We start from the raw sequence: 22,809 nt of genomic DNA, 5'->3' as shown, positions 1-22,809 counted from the left end.
GATACCGTTTTGTGATTTATAATTTCCACAAACCGGAAAATGGCTTCTGTATCAAAATTGACAAGAAAAATGTAAAAGTTCTATCTACAATAAGACTCTTTGTTATTTTAACGATCTTTCAATGGGATTCTCATTGATCAGTTCTTAATTTTGTATAGGTCTGACTGAAAACATGCAAATGGGGCACCAGGCAGCTATATAAACACTATATAGATAACCATAAATTAGTGCTGAAAAAGCATGACAATTTTGGATTTTTCTACAATTAGACTACCCAACTCTATACACATAACGCTAATAAATAACCAAACTAAAGTTCAAATTGAATACACACACGACAATGCCATGTGCTGATTTTAGTTGCACATTATGATACATAATATCATGTCAATAAAATATAGTCAGTAATTTATAATTACTACTGAAATCAAAACATTAAACATAGCATCAAATTCACATTATTAGCAAGATTAAAATTTAGCTGTGGAAACACGTCTAATCTACTCTGCCTTTTCGTGCTGAATGGTTATATCCCATGAAGGGCGGGATTAATACAACTTGATAATGGTCTATGGGCAGACAACTAGTAGAAATTAATTTCAATCTAATTCAGTTACATCAAACGGTTGAAATTACATACATTGTCTGTCATTGGTAAAAAAAATCTTAAAAATGAAAATTATATCCCTTTGCTGTCAAGCAATAATTGTAAAGGGTCCATGTTATATGTCCACATATTTTTATACATGGGTACAATCCCCAAAACATTAAAAGACTTATAGCTAACTTGTACCATTGTCACGAGGATACATGTCAACTCGTACTTTCGGCAACTCGTACTCAACCAACTCGTACTTCTACCAACTCGTACTTCTACTACATGTACTAAGTCGTACCCAATATTTTTTTAGCATAATAATATAAGTTTTCTACGTTTATATCCGTAGATATGGATATTCTTTTGAATTGTTTTACATGGTCATTTTATAGCTGACTACTAGTATGTGGTATGGGTGGGCTTTGCTCATGGTTGAAGACTGTACGATTACCTATAATGTTCATTTCTGTGTCATTTTTGGTCTCTTGTGAAGAGTTGTCTCATAAGCAATCATACGAGATCTTCTTTTTTACATGTCTTATTTCGTATATTTTGTGTATAATGAATGCATTTCTAATAGTTTTGAAACCATAAAGCACATGCATGTATAAAGCAAATTGCAAAAGATTTATATATTTTTTATTAGATACTATAATCAATAACAGATAAGAATTTGTTTAACTTATAAGAAATTACAAGTAATATGTGACACTTTAATAAACAAATTATTTATTGCAGTTCGCTTGCCGGTGATTAATTGATTAATGATCATTGTTTCACACCTGTAACATGTCCAGTAAATCGGCCCTTATTCACACACGGAGCGTGCCATTAATTAACTTATCAAAACAACTGTACACCTGATCTAATCTTTTTGCATGTACGTTTGCACAATATTTTAAAATTTATATTTCATCACAATACTACTGTCATTTATATACGTATTGACATCAATTATACAGTAGCACATTTGGATTGTAAAAGTATAAAAGTTAAAATAAAAATTAAGCCAATATTTAGAAGAATTACGAGAGACGTATTAAAAAAAAATCCACTAGTATTGATCACTAATATTTACACACACATTGTAAGAGTGTAATCATAAAACATTTTTACAAGGCTTTGTTGCTATTAATAATAGTAATATAATCATTTACTTCTCTCTGTTTATTCTACTTTTAACAAATCCATTCTATTTTTGTAGGTATGTTATCCACTAATGACCACTGATTAGCATATTGTGTACTCATAATTATTTTAATGTGCATATCAAATAAATTGCCGTCCAAACAATTTCAAACAATCAATTCTAAGAAATACTAATGATTATAACGATTAGCATTTTATAAGCTTATTTAAAACAATTATGATTGCATTTTATTAACAATGAAAGTTGTTTTTTTATTTGTATTTTGCTATATAATGATAAACGAAAGAAAGTTACAATAACTATGCATATAAACTAGATAAATAATATCAAATAAAACATGGTTACGAGTTGGTAAAAATAGGGTACGAGTTGGTTGAGTACGACTTGCCGAAAGTACGAGTTGTCGTGTACCCTGTCACGATAGTCAAGTCAAACTACAGAAAATCAACATCTGCCTAAGCAAACCCCTAGTCTCATACCAGGTACTTTGTATCACAATAAACTCACACTTACTTTAGGTTCATTTGAATGAATAACAGAATGTGGCTGTGTCAACTCCTTTAAATTTCCTTTTGTACACACAAACCTGTGTACTACATAAAAGGACTCAACAATTATTGCCGCATTCAACAATAACACTAGTGTTACTTAAGATTTAACTTTTACAAAATGTAACATTATTTTATTGATAGAAATGATAGATAGCTAGATGTGATTCATGGTATTTAAGAAATGGTGAAATAATAAAATGCAATTTTAACAACTTAAAGTTAAGTATTTGAAGATATCACTGGGCTGAATTTTTGCAAAATTTGACATGCTTTGCTTTGACATGTTGAATGTGTATCCCTGTGTGTTCTTTTTTTTAGACTCTTGAATTTCAGTTAAAAAGACTATTTTAGTGCTTAAAATGATTAAAATAATAGAATTTTGTATTTTCTAGACCCTCAGATTTACTAAGATCATACCAATGTAGAAGAAAACTGTTATCCCAGTCATGGAGGACAAGGAACTACAGTCAGACAAACACATCAATGCAAACCATACAAACAGGTAAAATGGCAGTACAATATATATTTTCTTTATTTAATTACTGTGGATTCATTATTATTTTTAGCTCACCTGGCCCGAAGGGCCAAGTGAGCTTTTCCCATCACTTTGCGTCCAGCGTCCGTCGTCGTCCGTCGTCTGTCGTCCGTCGTCGTTGTTAACTTTTACAAAAATCTTCTCCTCTGAAACTACTGGGCCAAATTGAACCAAACTTGGCCACAATCATCATTGGGGTATCTAGTTTAAAAAATGTGTGGCGTGACCCGGTCAACCAACCAAGATGGCCGCCACGGCTAAAAATAGAACATAGGGGTAAAATGCAGTTTTTGGCTTATAACTCAAAAACCAAAGCATTAAAAGGAAATCTGACATGGGGTAAAATTGTTGATCAGGTCAAGATCTATCTGCCCTGAAATTTTCAGATAAATCAGTCAACCCGTTGTTGGGTTGCTGCCCCTGAATTGGTAATTTTGTGGAAAATTTGCTGTTTTTGGTTATTATCTTGAATATTATTATAGATAGAGATAAACTGTAAACAGCAATAATGTTCAGCAAAGTAGGATTTACAAATAAGTCAACATGACCGAAATGGTCAGTTGACCCCTTTAGGAGTTATTGCCCTTTATAGTCAATTTTTAACCATTTTTTGTAAATCTTAGTTATCTTTTACAAAAATCTTCTCCTCTGAAACTACTAAGCCAAATTGAACCAAACTTGGCCACAATCATCATTGGGGTATCTAGTTTAAAAAATGTGTGGCGTGACCCGGTCAACCAACAAAGATGGCCGCCACGGCTAAAAATAGAACATAGGGGTAAAATGCAGTTTTTGGCTTATAACTCAAAAACCAAAGCATTTAGAGGAAATCTGACAAGGAGTAAAAATGTTTATCAGTTCAAGATCTATCTGCCCTGAAATTTTCAGATGAATCAATCAACCCGTTGTTGGGTTGCTGCCCCTGAATTGATAATTTTGTGGAAATTTTGCTGTTTTTGGTTATTATCTTGAATATTATTATAGATAGAGATAAACTGTAAACAGCAATAATGTTCAGCAAAGTAGGATTTACAAATAAGTCAACATGACCGACATGGTCAGTTGACCCCTTTAGGAGTTATTGCCCTTTATAGTCAATTTTTAACCATTTTTCGTAAATCTTAGTTATCTTTTACAAAAATCTTCTCCTCTGAAACTACTAGGCCAAATTAATCCAAACTTGACAACAATCATCTTTGGGGTATCTTGTTTTAAAAATGTGTCCGGTGACCCGACCATCAAATGAAGATGGCCGCCACAGCTAAAATAGAACATAGGGGTAAAAGGCAGTTTTTGGCTTATACATCAAAAACCAAAGCATTTAGAGCAAATCTGACAGGTGGTAAAACTGTTTATCAGATCAAGATCTATCTGCCCTTTTATTTTCAGATAAATCTGACAACCCATTGTTGGGTTGCTGCCCCTGAATTGGTAATTTTAGGGAAATTTTGCTGTTTTTGGTTATTATCTTGAATATTATTATAGATACAGATAAACTGTAAACAGCAATTATGTTCAGCAAAGTAAGATTTACAAATAAGTCAACATGACCGAAATGGTCAATTGACCCCCTAAGGAGTTATTGTCCTTTATAGTCAATTTTTAACAATTTTCATAAAATTTGTAAATTTTTATTAACATTTTCCACTGAAACTACTGGGCCATGTTTATTATAGATAGAGATAAATGTAAGCAGCAAGACTGTTTAGTAAAGTAAGATTTACAAACACATCACCATCACCAAAACACAATTTTGTCATGAATCCATCTGCTTCCTTTGTTTGATATTCACATAGACCAAGGTGAGCGACACAGGCTCTTTGGAGCCTCTAGTTTGAATGAAGAAACAGCTGCAAAGTTTGTTTTAAATTAGTCAGTTTTTCCCCAGGGAGCCTCATTTCCATTTTTAGCTCACCTGGCCCGAAGGGCCTAGTGAGCTTTTCTCATCACTTGGCGTCCGGCGTCGTCCGTCGTCGTCGTCCGTCGTCGTTAACTTTTACAAAAATCTTCTCCTCTGAAACTACTGGGCCAAATCAAACCAAACTTGGCCACAATCATCATTGGGGTATCTAGTTTAAAAAATGTGTGGCGTGACCCGGTCAACCAACCAAGATGGCCACCACGGCTAAAAATAGAACATAGGGGTAAAATGCAGTTTTTGGCTTATAACTCAAAAACCAAAGCATTTTGAGGAAATCTGTCATGGGATAAAAATGTTTATCAGGTCAAGATCTATCTGCCCTAAAATTTTCAGATGAATCGGTCAATCGGTTGTTGGGTTGCTGCCCCTGAATTGGTAATTTTGAGGAAATTTTGCTGTTTTTGGTTATTATCTTGAATATTATTATAGTAAGCGATAAACTGTAAACAGCAATAATGTTCAGCAAAGTAAGATCTACAAATAAGTCAACATGACCAAAATGGTCAGTTGACCCGTTTAGGAGTTATTGCCCTTTATAGTCAATTTTTAACCATTTTTCGTAAATTAAAGTTATCTTTTACAAAAATCTTCTCCTCTGAAACTACTTGGCCAAATTAATCCAAACTTGGCCACAATCATCTTTGGGGTATCTAGTTTAAAAAATGTGTGGCGTGACCTGGTCAACCAACCAAGATGGCCGCCACCGCTAAAAATAGAACATAGGGGTAAAATGCAGTTTTTGGCTTATAACTCAAAAACCAAAGCATTTTGAGGAAATCTGTCAGGGATAAAAATGTTTATCAGGTCAAGATCTATCTGCCCTAAAATTTTCAGATGAATCGGTCAATCGGTTGTTGGGTTGCTGCCCCTGAATTGGTAATTTTGAGGAAATTTTGCTGTTTTTGGTTATTATCTTGAATATTATTATAGTAAGCGATAAACTGTAAACAGCAATAATGTTCAGCAAAGTAAGATCTACAAATAAGTCAACATGACCAAAATGGTCAGTTGACCCGTTTAGGAGTTATTGCCCTTTATAGTCAATTTTTAACCATTTTTCGTAAATTAAAGTTATCTTTTACAAAAATCTTCTCCTCTGAAACTACTTGGCCAAATTAATCCAAACTTGGCCACAATCATCTTTGGGGTATCTAGTTTAAAAAATGTGTGGCGTGACCTGGTCAACCAACCAAGATGGCCGCCACCGCTAAAAATAGAACATAGGGGTAAAATGCAGTTTTTGGCTTATAACTCAAAAACCAAAGCATTTTGAGGAAATCTGTCAGGGATAAAAATGTTTATCAAGTCAAGATCTATCTGCCCTAAAATTTTCAGATGAATCGGTCAATCGGTTGTTGGGTTGCTGCCCCTGAATTGGTAATTTTGAGGAAATTTTGCTGTTTTTGGTTATTATCTTGAATATTATTATAGATAGAGATAAACTGTAAACAGCAATAATGTTCAGCAAAGTAAGATCTACAAATAAGTCAACATGACCAAAATGGTCAGTTGACCCGTTTAGGAGTTATTGCCCTTTATAGTCAATTTTTAACCATTTTTCGTAAATTAAAGTTATCTTTTACAAAAATCTTCTCCTCTGAAACTACTTGGCCAAATTAATCCAAACTTGGCCACAATCATCTTTGGGGTATCTAGTTTAAAAAATGTGTGGCGTGCCCTGGTCAACCAACCAAGATGGCCGCCACCGCTAAAAATAGAACATAGGGGTAAAATGCAGTTTTTGGCTTATAACTCAAAAACCAAAGCATTTTGAGGAAATCTGACATGGGATAAAAATGTTTATCAGGTCAAGAACTATCTGCCCTTTTATTTTCAGATGAATCGGTCAATCGGTTGTTGGGTTGCTGCCCCTGAATTGGTAATTTTGAGGAAATTTTGCTGTTTTTGGTTATTATCTTGAATATTATTATAGATAGAGATAAATTGTAAACAGCAATAATGTTCAGCAAAGTAAGATCTACAAATAAGTCAACATGACCAAAATGGTCAGTTGACCCCTTTAGGAGTTATTGCCCTTTATAGTCAATCTTTAACCATTTTTCATAAATCTAAGTATTCTTTTACAAAATCTCCACTGAAACTACTAGGCCACAATCATCTTTGGGGTATCTAGTTTGAAAAATGTGTCCGATGACCTGGCCATTCAACCAAGATGGCCGCCACGGCTAAAAAAAGAACATAGGGGTAAAATGCAGTTTTTTGCTTATAACTATGAAACCAAAGCATCTAGAGCAAATCTGACAAGAAGTTAAATTGTTAATCAAGTCAATATCTATCTGCCCTGAATTTTTCAGATGAATTGGACAACTGGTTGTTGGGTTGCTGCCCTCCAATTGGTAATTTTTAAAGAAATTTTGCCGTTTTTGGTTATCTTGAATACTATTATAGATAGCGATAAACTATAAACAGCAATAATGTTCAGCAAAGTAAGATCTACAAATAAGTCAACATGACCTAAATGGTCAATTGACCCCTTAAGGAGTTATTGCCCTTTATAGTCAATTTTTAACAATTTTCGTTAATTTGGTAAATTTATATAAATTTTTACCAAATATAGTTCTCTGTTACTAATGGGCAAAGTTCATGATAGATATAATTGTAAGAAGCAAAATCGTTCAGTAAAGTAAGAACTTCAAACACATCACCATCACCAAAATACAATTTTGTCATGAATCCATTTGTGTCCTTTGTTTAATATGCACATAGACCAAGGTGAGCGACACAAGAGCCTCTAGTTTGGATACCAATTTTCCTGGGTTTTGTTGAAAAAGGTAAAACACAAATTCATATGTTCAATGATTTGCAAATTTTCTAGAGGCCTTGAAAGCAGAACTAAACAATACAACAAATTTAAATATCCATGAAAATAAATGTTTTCCTCAATCCACATTGATAGATATAGGAAGATGTGCCCACCAGTGTTCTCCCCAGATATTTCATTTAGCATACTGGTAAACAAGGGAAATTGAAATACCATCTTGTTTTTAAAAGTTATACCATCACATCCATAACATAATCTGTAAGACTACTTCAAATAGCATCACATTTAAGATTATAGCATCACATATCCATGATGCTAAAAGGCTCTGAAGAGAACACTGCCCACGAAAATAAATGAATCCAAACACAGTTAGTTTTCCAAATGAAGAACTTACTTCTTAAATTTCCATTGATGATGAAAGTTAATCCATACATTGGTTCATGTCTGTCATATTTATCTTTCATAACTAGTATTATTATAGATTAAGCCATCAATTTTCACAAATTGTTTAAATTTTTAATGTCTGGACTTCTATAGCTGACTTATATATGATACAGTATAGGTTTTTCTCTTATCTTTGTCATTTGAATGCATGTGGATTGTTGTCTCATTGGCAACCTTTTACTTCAATTATAAACTCATCTTTGCATCTTTTATTCAATCTAGAGGAACACCAGTGCTTGTATTTTTGACAATAATACCTCTAAAAATTATTTTTGATTTGTAGCAAGGAACAGACTGAAAGAATTAGTGGGAGCACAACTAAGTTGGGGGTAAGTTAAATATTAACATCTATTTTTGTGAGTCTATATTTTTGCTGATATTTGATTTCATGGTTTGCCAAAGTTTGCATACAAGTCTTTATGTTGTGCTATAATACCACTGTCACAGGTTAGGGTATAGGTTGAACACTCACAACCATAGCTGAGGGTTTGGATGGGGGTCCTACATTTCTGCATTCTTTATTTTTTACATTGTTTTCTTTTCTTTGTATATTTTGTCTTTTATTTTTTGTTCTTTATACTTTAGCATCCCATTTTTTTCTACTCTTATTTTTTTTGCACATTTTTCTATAGTAATGATCTACAATTCTCTGTCCTGTAAAACCCATGCACCCTCATGACTAAATCTGAAGACAGTACAAATACTTAAAGTCCTGGCTTAGAAATAAGGTACTTTTTTATGCCCAACTTACAATACTACTAATTCAGATATTATTGCGAGGTTTTTATTATTGCTAAAAAAAATTGTGTCAGAGTTCTAAACGCAATAATTTAAACTTGCATTCTAAAATATTTTACATGAATTAAGCAAAATTTCCCCCAAAATCATTAAAAATTAAAATAGCATTGAAGTCTAAAATGACAAAATCACAATAATAAATGCATGCAATAATTTCTGAATTTACAGTACCAACTTCAGGTTAAAGTTTTTGGTCATGGTAATTTTTAATGAAGTTGAAGTCCAACCAACTTGAAACATGGTACAAATGTTCCCTATGATATGATCTTTCTAATTTTAATGCCAAATTAGAGTTTTTACCTCAATTTCAGGGTTTAATGAACATAGAAAATAATAGTGTGGATGGACATCCATGTACTATATATGGACACATTCTTGTTTCAATTAAGCCACAGACCCAAGATGTCCTGTTGTCTAGTAAATTTAGATTTTTGGGATTTATTTGGAAAACTTTTTGTTCTAGACTGGATTCATTGTTATTCGTGGAAAGTCAATTTTCATGGGTATAAGTTTCCACGAATGACAATGAATCCAGTACATAAATTCAATTGTCCAACAAAATACAAATGTTATATACATGCAGGCTTGTATGCAGACTTGGGCAAAACCATGTTATTAATATCCACCAATTGCAACATACATTGTTTATTGAATCCAAGAAAATTGATACCCACAAAAATAAATAAATTCACAGTATGTTGCTTAAATTTTGATGTTTTTATAGAATATTAAAACTCCAACAATAATCTTATTGCTTCTCCATTTTCAAATTAATGCAAAGTTTTAATGAAATACTCTGATTGAAAAATCAATGTAGCACTATTTGACCAATGCATTACTGTTTATTGTTTTATTTTGAAGAACACAAATACAAGATGCTGGTTCAGAGACAAATATTATTACACAGCAGTCAGATTTACCAACACGTACAATATCTGACAGCTATACTGAAGCCATGATTCCAGTTGGAACTGATGAAATTCTTCGGGAAAAGTACATTAATTTTTATGGTGGAATGAGATTTGGGAGAATTTTAGAAGATCTGGATACTTTTGCAGGTAATGTTTGGCAAGTTTATCTGAAGGGTTATAACATGAGCTATTGTCATCATTTGATATTTTTCATGCGTCTTGTTATGGTAGTTATTTTATTGTTTTGTAATGTCGGATAGATTTAACCATTTTTTTCATCTTTTCTTAAAACTATAAAAGATGTGAGAGAAACTTCAAAAAGTAAAAATGGTCAGCAAAAAAATTTCTACATATTGTAAAATATTGTTGAAATCGTCAGTTGATTCTATTATAAGTTATTGCCTTTCAAGGACATTGACAGCTTTTATCAATTTTTGTGTTATAGCCTGTTATTTTGTAATTATAATACATATGAATAAACTTTCAAGATAAGAATTGATTCAACAGACAAAATCTACAACTAACTCATATTATCGTGAAAACTAAAATGGACAATATTATTTTGAAAATTAATGGACACAGAGATTTAAAAAGCAAAATATATTAACCTGACAAGATCTACAAAAAATTACTGAAGTCTAAACATGAGTTATTACCCATTAATGATGATATTTTACCAATTATCTTTGTATGTTCCAGTTTTAATATCCTACACACACAGTACACAAGGAACAGAGAAGAAATCACCTATATCAATAGTCACAGCTTTGGTGGATAGAATAGGTAAGAAAATGTTTACCATCTCTAGACACAAATTGTTGAATGAATTTATAACTTCTTTTTGCTGTAATGAACCTATTTTACACCAAACTCTAAATGTCATCAACAGCAGGGATTTTTATGTGACTATTATAACCTGAGTTGAAAATGTGAAAATGAAATGGCAAGTTGAATTCAAATAGATGTGCAACAGATTAGTTGAGAAAATGCTTTTTTAATATCCACATTTCTGGTTCGAGTAGCTGTTACGAAATGTTCAATAAAAAAATCATGTTTGCTGTATGTTTTTCTTTAAGAAAAGGAAACAAAGGATTGTTGCTTCTTATACCCCTTCTGACAAATTCAATGTTTACTCCTTTAATGGTAAAGGGAAAGTTTTGTTGACTTCATCTCTTATATATATAATGTAAATACTTTCTGACTTTTGATGATTCTATTCAGGTGTATCTTTATTCATTTCAGAGCTAGGAGAAAAACCATTTTCTCCATTTAAAGATATCAAAATGAAAGGCAGTGTTACCTGGGCAGGGAAGACATCCATGGAAATAACAATGAATCTAGAACAGGTATTAGAATTAATTGTGTTAAGGTGGTACCTAACACATTCACTAAATTTAATTTGGCTCGTTTAATTTTCACAAACTTTTGACAATGTATTTACTTTGACCCTTTAACAAAAATATAAAAATTTCAAAAATTTTGAACCAACCTTTTAGTCAGAAAAATTACACTGGTTATATAGCAGTTTGACAAACACTAATTTTGATCGGTGAGAAGCTTAATATTCCCTTTACAACACAATGTAATTAAAACATTTAGCTGATTTTACAGAGTTGTCTCCCTGTAGTGTTAGGTACCACCTTAAGTCTAAGAGCAAAAAAGATAAGTTTAGAAAGGAAAAGTTTTGTTTGTTCATATATTTCACATTGCCCAAGTTGTCAATACTTATATATTATCTAGTCGTTGTATTGGTGTGCTACATGTATTCAATTTTGATACCTCTGATCCAAAGGAGGCTGTATTGATTTACCCTGCCAGCCCATTCATCCCATGAAACTTTGTGGGCATGCTTTTCTTATTTATATGTTTTGATATTCAGCACCTATCAACCTTTTTGTTACCTGAAAGATACTTATACAGTCTTAGAAATAATGGCCATGTTTGAAATTTCTCTTATATATTTCTCTTGAACTGCATATCAGTGATCTGTGATATTTCACCAAAATCTTACAAGAAAAAACACTGACAAGTCCTAAATATTTCAGTATAGATTACTATCAATATCTATAGTTAGATATACCTAGCAACTATCAACAATGAAATACAAATTTTCATTGATTTATATGTGCTAAGTATACAAACAATGAATTAAATAAACCTTCAAACCACATAAATTGTTTTCCACTAATGAAGAAACTTTAACTGTATGTTACATAGAACCTAATAAAATATTGTAGGAAGACGCATCAGAATGGAAGAAAGTTTTGACAGCAAGATTTGTAATGGTAGCTCGAAATCCATTGACCAAAAAGTTAGTAGAATTGTTACAGTTTATTGATTGTGTTATTCTTGAATTTATGATAATGAAGAGGTAGAAGTTTTGTTAGAAAGGTTTGGTAAGTAAGTAAGTAAATCTTATTTATAGTCGGGCATGATATGTACAATTTAACAAGGGAAACATGAGCATTGTAGAGCTCTTAACTGACTTGGTAATTTCAAGATGGCTGTCTTTTAAAAATGAAGTATGGTATCACTTTGTTTGAAAGCTATGTCAAAGCTGTCTGTATTGGGTCACATGGTATCATTAGTTACACCATGTGCAATTGTCTTAATACAGGAATTGACACTGCGTAACGAAGTTATCCTGGTTTGTTATCACACCACTTATTTATTGTTTTTTTTCTGATTAATTCTGTAGTAGGACAATTTCACACTGTGTAACCAATTTAAATGTTTTTTTTTATCCATTTTAGGATGGTGAAAGAATTGCAAGTTTAAATCCAAAATGTATCAATCATATCTTACTTTTGGTTTGTCAGTAATAAACAAATGAACGCAACTAAAAAAAAATTTTTTTATTAAGTTGTTGGTATAAGGGAGATTGTTCAAATTGACTTAAAAAATAGCACTGAAACTTATTAAGACAATACCAGGCAATCAACTTGCAAGAAATTATTCAAAATCTGGATAAAACATTTTCCCTACATTTAGGGAAAAATGAGATAATCCCCAATGACTTACTCTCTTCAGCCTTTACTGATTAAGTTATACATTTGGAATAGTTAATGTACTTCTTTTGCTTACTGTATAATGTTTATTTCTTAAAATGAATAATATTGAAAGATGGACTTGGTGTTTACTCTTTTAATTTCTTGTGGTGTATTTTCTATACTATGACCACCTCTGCACAATATAGTGTAATGTTATTTGTAACATTTCAGGTCAGCTTTTATAAATGCACTGCAGCTAACAAGTCAAGAAGAAGAAAAAATATGTGAACTTGGCGAAGGTTAGTTGATTTGCACATTTTTTTGTATACTGTTTATTCTTTCACACATTTAAGACCTAGTGGATGCTTTATGCATTTTAAATCTTAGAATGAAATTACAAAAAGAATGCTAGCCATTTTACATACCTGAAAAATAATGAACAAAATGAAACATATTCCCTTTCTGCATACCAATTCAAGACCAATCTTGCTTTGTTCCTGTTTTCTGATGTTCATTGACACATATCATAAAATATAATTGATGAGTTCAACTTTCTATTTGTTTGGCTTTATATTTATTTTGATATGACCGTCACTGATGAGTCTTATGTAGAAGAAACGTGGTCTGACACACTAAATTATAATCCTGGTACCTTTGATAACTATTATAAACTAGATTGGACATAAGGTTGGATTATCTGTGTTTAAGATTATGTATGGCATAAAGACTCACTCACATTATTGACAGCCAATTTATAATAAGTTAAACATCTTGTTTAGTATATATCCTTATTTTGGTCAGTTAACAACATAATTTGTACTATTTTTTTACTTCATTCAGATTAACAGTTTTGTATTTTCTAAAAAGATAAATTCTGCATTTCAAATAATTAGATCATCTGATCACCTTATAACATACATGTAAATATAATTCAAATGAGTGCAATGCAATTGGTTAAATGTGTAAAATTGCAAACATTTTTGTTCATAAATTCCAGTAATGCCTAAGAAAAATATATAATAGAGTATGGTGTTCCTTGGTAATGAAGCTAAAAATCTTACTTTTGTGTACTTTATTTACGTTTAACCTACATATAAAAAACGTTACAAATAGCACTATATATGAATATATAAAAAAGAAGATGTGGTATGATTGCCAATGAGACAACTATCCACAAGAGACAAACATGATACAGACATTAACAACTATAGGTCACCTTAAGGCCTTCAACAATGAGCAAAGCCCATACTGCATAGTCAGCTATAAAAGACAATGTAAAAAACATTTTCTTAGAATAATGGAAAAGAATGTAAGAAATCACCAGGAGAACTATACTGTTTCTCTTATTTAGTTTAAAGAGGTTAAAAAGATAGCTTTAAAAAAAAGTAACTTCTTTTAGATATAATGAGATACATTGTATGATGATGAAATAATAAGTATATTTTGTTTTTTAAAATAATTTTGTGCTTTTATTGTAGTAAACAAAGTGAAGAGACAGGAGGAGGCAAAGAGAAATTTATTGAAAACACCACCTCATGAAAATGAAATACAGATTGTTCATGAACATTTTCTTAAAACACTAGATCCAAGGTAAATAAATATTTTCATATGTAATTTTGATCTGGTGAACATTTACTCAATATATAATCTTGAATAATTAAGCTTTTGAAATTTAATGGCAAGTTAGGTATTCTACCGAATTATTCAGTGGCAAATTATTTAAGTGGCATGATTATTTCATTATGATACTTTCAAAACATCAGAATGATGAGCTAGATCTACCAAATGTCTATTGACCTCCAAACCATCAAATGACTTTAATAAAAGTTATTGTCCTTTAAAAATAACTATAGCTAGTTTTACTCATGTTTTTTTTACTTTAAGTTATAATAGACAGACAGTAATTTTAAATTTAAAAACAGGATGAGAAAGATAAGATCTACTTAAACATCAACATGATCAAAATTGTCAGTTGACACCTTTTTGAATTAACCATATTTTTTCTTCATTTTTTCCTAATTGACAGTTACCGGTAAATAAAGTAATTTCCCTGTAAAAAGTAGACATTGGTGAATATACAGGTGAGTGACACAGGCTCAACTACAGAGCTTTGTCCTTGTCAATGCTTCAAACCTGAAAATTAAAGTACATGAGAGTTTGACAGCAGATAGGGGTAAAGTTCATAATAGTATAGATTTTTTAAGTAAGAATAATTTCATAGATGTTTTTTTTTACCAGTACCTTTACTTTTATTTATTACAGTTCCAGTACATTTAAGATCAGAGTGAAACCAGAAAACAGTGTTTGGATGGACCAAACAAAGTTGAAAAACCTGATAATTTGTTTCCCAGAGGTATGGTCAAGTAAGAATAAGAAATCTTTATACAATTTGTAGCTCTTTTAGTCTCAAGGTTCTTATCCACTGTTTGTCTGTAGTTTATTCACTCCATTTTTACCAACTTACATAGATTTAAATCATAATTGGGATATCTAGTTTTTAAAATGTGTCCGTGGACCCAGCCAACGAACCAAGATGGCCACTATGGCTAAAAATAGAACATAGGGGTAAAATAAAGATTTTGGCTAATATCTCTGAAACCAAAGCATTTAGAGCAAATCAAATTATTTTTTGAGTCATTGTCTATCTGCCCTGAAATTTTCAGATGAATTGGACAACCGGTTGTTGGGTTGCTGCCCCCTCCCCCATTGGTTATTCTTAAGGAAATTTTGCCATTTTTGGTTATTATCTTGAATACTAATATAGATACAGATAAATTGTAAACAGCAATAATGTTCAGTAAAGTAAGATCTAAAATTAAGTCAACATGAACAAAATGGTCAGTTGACCCCTTTAGGAGTTATTGCCCTTTATAGTCAATTTTTAACTATTTTCATTAATTTGGTAAATTTTTGTAAATTTTTACAAAATATTTTCTTCTGTAACTAAAGGGCCAAGTTTATTATAGATAGAGAAAATTGTAAGTACCAAAAATGTTCAGTAAAGTAAGATCTACAAACACATCACCATCATCAAAACACAATTTTGTCATGAATCCATCTGTGTCCTTTGTTTAATACATGTATGCACATAGACCAAGGTGAGCGACACAGGCTCTAAGAGCCTCAAGTTGATTCTCAATTCTACATACCCTTACTTCATCTAACTTTTATGAACCTGATACACAATGTAAACCAAAACTTACAGACAGAGTTTAATTTTTTTTGCAGCAAGTCACTTACTGTTCAAGAGTAATACCCCTTTATAAAATGGAAAATTACGATGTTTCTCATTCTTCTTTACCTCATACAAATTTTATGAAACTCATACGAAATGCTTGGAACCAAAACCTGCAGACAAGAATTCATAAAGTGAGGCACTTGGCATTCAAAAGTTATGCCCCTTTATAACTTGGAAAATTGCATTTTTTCTCTTTCTACTCTTTGCCTCATACACAATTTTTATGAAACTCATACACAATGTTAAGAACCAAAAGCTGCAGACAAGAATTCATAAAGTTAAGCACTTCGTTCAAGAGTTATGCCTCTTTATAATTTTTTTTTTTCTCTTTCTACTCTTTGCCTCATAATTTTTTTATGAAAGTCATACACAATGCTTTAATAGAACCAAAACCTACAGGTAAGTATTCATAAAGTGAGGCACTAATGGCATTCAACAGTTATGACCCTATATAACTTGTAATATTGTAAAATATTTGTGTTTCTGCCTTAGCAGGGACATCAAATGCTCTCAAAATGTATTTTCATGTATTCATGCAAGCTTAAGGAGGAGGCATAGGTAGCTTCAGACAATTTCTTTCTCTTTTTTTAATTTTTTTTTAACCAAGGGTAATTATGACCAAGGTTCAGGTAAAATTCTATCAAGTGATTTGAAATATAAATTATTTTTCATTTCAGCAAAGAAATTTATATAATAAAATATTTGGTGGATATTTAATGAGGAAAGCTTTTGAATTAGCCTGGACCAGTGCAGCCCTTTACAGGTAAGTCAAGATATGTTCATAATACCTTTTACATCAACATTTTATGTGTAGATCTGTTTCACTTTTGTGTTCTGTAATTACAGACTTTTGTCAAAGTTTTTCTGTCTTATTCAATATGAAATGGTTTAAGATCTGTTGTCATGTATGAGATATTATCTTACCTTCTATACATTTCTTGTAATATGATTGGCTAAAAGCGTCCATGTATATTCCATATTAGGTTAGTAGGAAGGTAGGGCTTATTTCATACAGGGTTAGTAGGAAGGTAGGGCTTATTTCATACAGGGTTAGTAGTTGTGTTACGTCCCTTTATAAAAACAAAACGGTACTGAGATATCTTAGAGATTTCAACAAATTGATGATGAAGATTGAAATGAATTCATAAAACACATTTAAACCTCACAGTAGAAAATTGTTATTGTTGGCATTTGTTTTTGTCAAATCAATGGAAGTAGTTTCTTAATGCTAATGGTATGGAAGACTTTCTCATTTCTATAGGTCACTAGTCTAAATTTCACATCTTAAGATAGTCGGTTAAATTCATTACATAGTGTGTTAGTGACATAATATGATATATATGGGGTCAGCAAAGCTCTCACCCCATATGGAATTTACTGACCCATGTATACCATATAATTTCACTAGGACACTATGTAACTAATAATATCTCTTTATTAGTGCTGATATATTTGGGAATTAGACAAATATTTCACACAAAGAGATCCCTATTTAATGCATGGTTTTCATTTCAATTCAATAGAAGGCCTGTAGACTATGATAAGCAGGACCATTTGAATTTTAAATAAAAATACCTGTATTTATTGATAGGACATTTTTAGGATAAAGATAAAACTGTAAATTTTCCCTTGAGTATATTTGATCATTCAAGGATTAACAAAAATACAGAAACCCAAAACCTGTTAAATAAGTTTGGAACCTATAAATCTTGAAGAAGATTAGACTCTGATAGAATATACTTATGTACTGTACTCTGTCTTATATCAGTGGAAGCATTTGCAGCATAAGGTCTCATTGTGACTCTCTAAAAGTCAGGGACCTCTTCATTATTTTTTTTATGCATTGAATATGTTAGGAGAGGCATTCTGGTTTCTGGTCTATCAGTTAATCATTCAATATGCCCACATAAGTTTCAAGTTTTTGTTAAAGGTAGTTTGTGATCACATCACACTTGAAATTTAGTATACATGTTTATTATGAAGTGAGCAATTAAAGATATGTGCCAAATTAAGAGTGTTGACCCAGATTTCACAGTTCACTTAAAGACTGAAGTCCTTGTTTAACGGTAGTTTGTGGTCACATCAAATTGAAACTTAGTTTATATGTTCATTATGAAGTGAAATGTTATATATATATATGTCAATTTAGTATTTTGACTCATATTTCAGGGTTCACTGAAAATGGAAATGTAATAGATTAAAGTTTTGGTCAGAGATAGGATTATATTTTGGATTAAGGTAGTTTGTGGTTACATACAATATGTATGCTAAATTAACCCAAATTTCATGTTTCAGTCAACATGGAAATGAAATAGTGCAAGTAACATCTGCCTTTTTTATGAGCCACCTACAATAGTAGAGGGGCATTATGTTTTCTGGTCTGTGCGTCATACCGTTCTTCCATGTGTCCATCATGCCTTTGTTCGTCTCGCTTCAGGTTAAAGTTTTTGGTCAAGATAGTTTTTGATGATGTTGAAGTCCAATCAACTTGAAACTTAGAACACAGGATATAATCTTTCTAATTTTAATGCCAAATTAAAATTTTAACCCCAATTTCACGGTCCACTGAACAAAGAAAATGATAGTGCGAAGTTCAGGTTAATGTTTTGGTTAAAGTTTTTGATCGAGGTAGTTTTTAATGAAGTTGAAGCTCAATCAACTTGAAACATAGTACACATGTTCTCCATGATATGATCAATTTAATTGTAATTCCAAAAAAAAGTTTTGACCCTAATTTTACGGTCCACTTAACAAAGAAAATGATAGTGTGAAGTTCAGGTTAAAGTTTTGGTTAAAGTTTTTGGTCAAGGCAGTTTTTGATGAAGTTTAAGTCACACCAACTTGAAACTTAGTACACATGTTCCCTATGATATGATCTTTCTAATTTTAATTCCAAATTAAAGCTTTGACCTCCATTTCCCAGTCCACTGAACATTGCAAATTATTGTGTGAGTAGGTCATCCCTGTACTATGGACACCTTCTTGTTTAAATAATGTGTTAAATATATTTGAAAATTGTTTAGATCCTTGATAAATAAGATGTGACATATATAATGAATGTCTTTCAATCATATTTAACCACACATCACAGAACACTTTTTGTTCATACTGGTACTTTTTCTTTCACATATTGCAGTAAATCAAGACAAGTGGCCATAACAACTGTAGATGACATTGTATTTAGGAGACCAGTAGAAATAGGATCTCTTTTGTTCTTATCATCTGAAGTAAGTTTTTTAGACCTAATTATTATACCCCTGCTTTAAAAAGGGGGGGTATACTGTTTTACCTCTGTCTGTCCTTCCGTCAGTCAGTCCGTCCGTCCGTCCCATGAATATTTTTCGTCACATATTTCTCAGGAACTACAATACAAGGATTTCTGAAATTTGGTTTCAGGGTTTATCTAAGTCAGCTATACCGTGTGATGCGTTTTCAGATTGATCACTTGACAACTTCCTGTTTACCAACACTTGTATGATTTTACGTATGATAGCCAAGTTGAAAATTTTCATCACATTTTTCTCAGGAACTACAATACAAGGATTTCTGAAATTTGGTTTCAGGATTTATATAAGTCAGCTATACCGTGTGATGCGTTTTCAGATTCATCACTCAACAACTTCCTGTTTACTGAACACATGCATATTTTTACACTTAATATTATCCACTTGCGGCGGGGGTATCATCAGTGAGCAGTAGCTCGCAGTTTCACTTGTTATATCATTATGCCTGCTGAGGTTTGATTAAATGTTTTTTAAACAAATATATTTTCATAGACATTTGTGGAGTTAATGGCATAGATTATTTTAAATAGATTTCTCAATATATTTCTTTTAAATGAAATCTTCTGCGTATTTAGAAGAGAAAATGCACATGTAATTTATATTCTAACAAGTTATTTTATGCAAATATGAATTAAGTACTATATGATTATAAAACAAATAATGTGGTTATGTTTTTATGTCTTGCATCTTACAGAATTTCAATCAATAAAGTTCTATAAAGCTCTGTTATGTCAGACTTTGTTTAGTAAAGGATTGTAAGCAAAAACTAAATTTCTAAGGAGGTATGATTAGACTATGTTGAAGATGTCAGAATGAAAGTTTTTCTAGCTGTAGGTGGTAAAATTGACAAAATTTCTAAAAAGTTGAGCTGTATAGAGTTATCTCCCTGTAGTGTTATGTACCACCTAAATGTCATATGAACAGCATTATGATGACTCTTTGAAAAATCCAGGAAACAAAGAAACCAAAATGCACAATTTTTTATTGTTCAAAAACAGACATTTATGGATCTTCACAAACTATATTCATATAAGTATAAGAAATGCAACTTCATGATTTTGAGTATTCTACAATAATAGGACATTATTCTTGAGAAATATTGATATTATATACTGTAATTTCAGAAATTATTGCGTGCATTTATTATTGCAATTTTGTCATTTTGGACCATTATGCAATTTTTTTTTGCGATATGGAGAACAATCCTGTTTAATTCATATAAAAAAAAAATCAAAATGTGAGATTAAATAATTGCGATAATAACCCTGACATACTTTTCGCAATAATAAAAACATTGCAATAATTTACAAATTTACAGTAGATAACTTTACATGATGAATTTTGCTTTTGGGAGAATATGAAATTTGCACAATGTTTTGTCTGAGAAAGATAACTCCTTTTGATTTTTTAGGTTTTTAAGAATTTTTGTTGTGTTAAGTGACTTTGTAAAAGATCCAATGTTAAGGATTAAACCTCCAAGGTTGAGCATCAAAAATTGTATCTTAAGTATTTAATAATGATTTTTTACAATATTTTTTAAATTGGAGAATGGAAATGGGGAATGTGTCAAAGAGACAACAACCCGACCATAGCAAAAACAACAGCAGAAGGTCACCAACAGGTCTTCAATGTAATGAAAAATTCCCGCACCCGGAGGCGTCCTTCAGCTGGCCCCTAAACAAATATATACTAGTTCAGTGATACTGAATACATGTTGCAAACATGACTTACATTTGTAATTTATTTCAGATTGTATATACCTATGGTTCAAAGTTACAGTTAAAAGTTCATGCAGAGGTTGTTAACCCTACAGATTACACTAGAGCTACTACAAATGATTTCCACTTCACATTTGATTCTAAGCAAGAGGATCTTCCAAGTGTTATACCTAAAACTTACGCAGGTAATATTAGTTTTACACATAAGTAAGGTATTGTCATTAACTTGAATATGTGAACAGACTATTTTTACTCCCAAAATACTGTATGGAATTTCTTTAAAACAGCCCTTCCTTGGACAGTCCTTGGACAGGGTTGTTATCAGGGACAATGATACAGCATTCTTTTATAAATTTCGCTGTTTACTTTTGCAATATTACTCACAAAAACATTATTTTGAAATTTTGACATTGTAAAAAATACACATTTTAACCCCTTCATCTTTAAGCTTTGAGTGATATTATGCTTTTATTTTACTGTGGATTCATTTTTTTTTCTTGGGTATCAATTTTTGTGGATTAAGGAAAGCTTGCACATTCTTGGATATTTGATTTTGTGGTTTTGCCAATCTTTGCATTCAAAGCCTAGATAAATTTGTAATTTGTGAAATTGGTATTCAACAAATAATAATGAATCCACAGTAATAGAAATATGTTTTATGATTTAAAATTCAAAATTGCCTCTATTGTACAATGAAACCTTTGAGAATTATAAGGTAACAGTGTCTACTAAAAAAAAATTCAAAGAGTTTATTTTATAATAAGCGAAATTGGGTTTAATTTTTATATATGTATGATCTTTGTGCAAATCTGAAATCCAAGATGACATTTTAGCAGAATTTAGTTTAGTACAAGACAGGAAATACATTTTTTGTTTGTTAAAAACTTCATAACACCCGAAGTGATAAAATGCATACATAATGATACTTTGGTTTATACATCATCTATTTTATATTTAATATCTACCACATGTATAATGCTTTGAATCAATTTTCTTTTCAGAGTTTATGCTTTTCCTGGATGGAAAAAGGCATTACGAAAGCTAAATAGAACAGCGAGAGCAAGCCTTTTGTACCTGTTATATATTGTCCTTGTTACTAGGCTGTATCTTATGGTTGACCTGTGAATAGGTTGTAGCAATATAGACATCAATAATCTGGAGCTGGAAGTCCTCTAAATATTAATAGAAACACAAGCCTTGTGTAGATTTTATAGCCCTTGCCTTGTGAATGACCTGTGCATCGGTTGTAGCAATATAGTTCTCATTAATCTGTGATATAGTGCTTTTCACCTTGTGAAATCCTGTGAAGGAGACATGTGTTAAAAAATCTTTACAAACTGTATTATTTTAACATATAATGCTATTACAGTCACACAATTTTGGTTAAAAAGAAATTTATTTGATTTGAACTAAGAGTATAAAGTGTACAATTGATTTTTTTATATTGGATTGTAGTTTTAACAAGTGTTTAAAATGTTAAGCAATTATATTCATGCATTTCAAATTACGATATATAAAGCATACTCAGGTTAAAAACTAAAATTTCAACTACCAAGTCACAATTGAGATATACTGTTGAAATGCTTTGAATTCTAGATGAAGTACTCATGTTTATTTTTTATCTTTTTTGTAGAAATTTGAGAGAAGTTTTGTTGGAAATTTTTTAATTGTATGAATAGCAAAACAGAATACATACACTACCAACAATTTGACTAGCGTTTACATGTACATTAAATGCCGCTATAAAAACAGTACTTTTAGGAAACATTACTAATCAGTACATTAAATGCCGCTATATAAACAGTACTTTTAGGAAACATTACTAATCAGTACATTAAATGCCGCTATATAAACAGTACTTTTAGGAAACATCACTATTCAGTACATTA

General features: G+C 31.4%; 1 protein-coding gene across 1 annotated transcript; it reads left to right on the top strand.

Moving 5' to 3' along the window:
* Window positions 1-22,100, top strand: LOC134716223 (acyl-coenzyme A thioesterase 9, mitochondrial-like). The gene is made up of 14 exons (XM_063579082.1): window positions 1-71; window positions 2,692-2,801; window positions 8,265-8,310; window positions 9,641-9,837; window positions 10,390-10,473; window positions 10,933-11,036; window positions 11,928-12,001; window positions 12,912-12,979; window positions 14,159-14,270; window positions 14,943-15,033; window positions 16,596-16,681; window positions 19,055-19,145; window positions 20,952-21,105; window positions 21,922-22,100. The coding sequence occupies exons 1-14, from the start codon at window positions 40-42 to the stop codon at window positions 21,963-21,965; spliced, it is 1,293 nt and encodes a 430-aa protein (XP_063435152.1). The 5' UTR covers window positions 1-39; the 3' UTR covers window positions 21,966-22,100.
* Window positions 22,101-22,809: the final 709 nt, after the last annotated feature.

This window comes from Mytilus trossulus, chromosome 4, assembly GCF_036588685.1.
Source record: "Mytilus trossulus isolate FHL-02 chromosome 4, PNRI_Mtr1.1.1.hap1, whole genome shotgun sequence".
Taxonomy (NCBI): Eukaryota; Metazoa; Mollusca; class Bivalvia; order Mytilida; family Mytilidae; genus Mytilus; species Mytilus trossulus.
The sequence above is the reverse complement of the archived record's forward strand: the minus strand, read 5'-3'. Positions and strand labels throughout refer to the sequence as shown.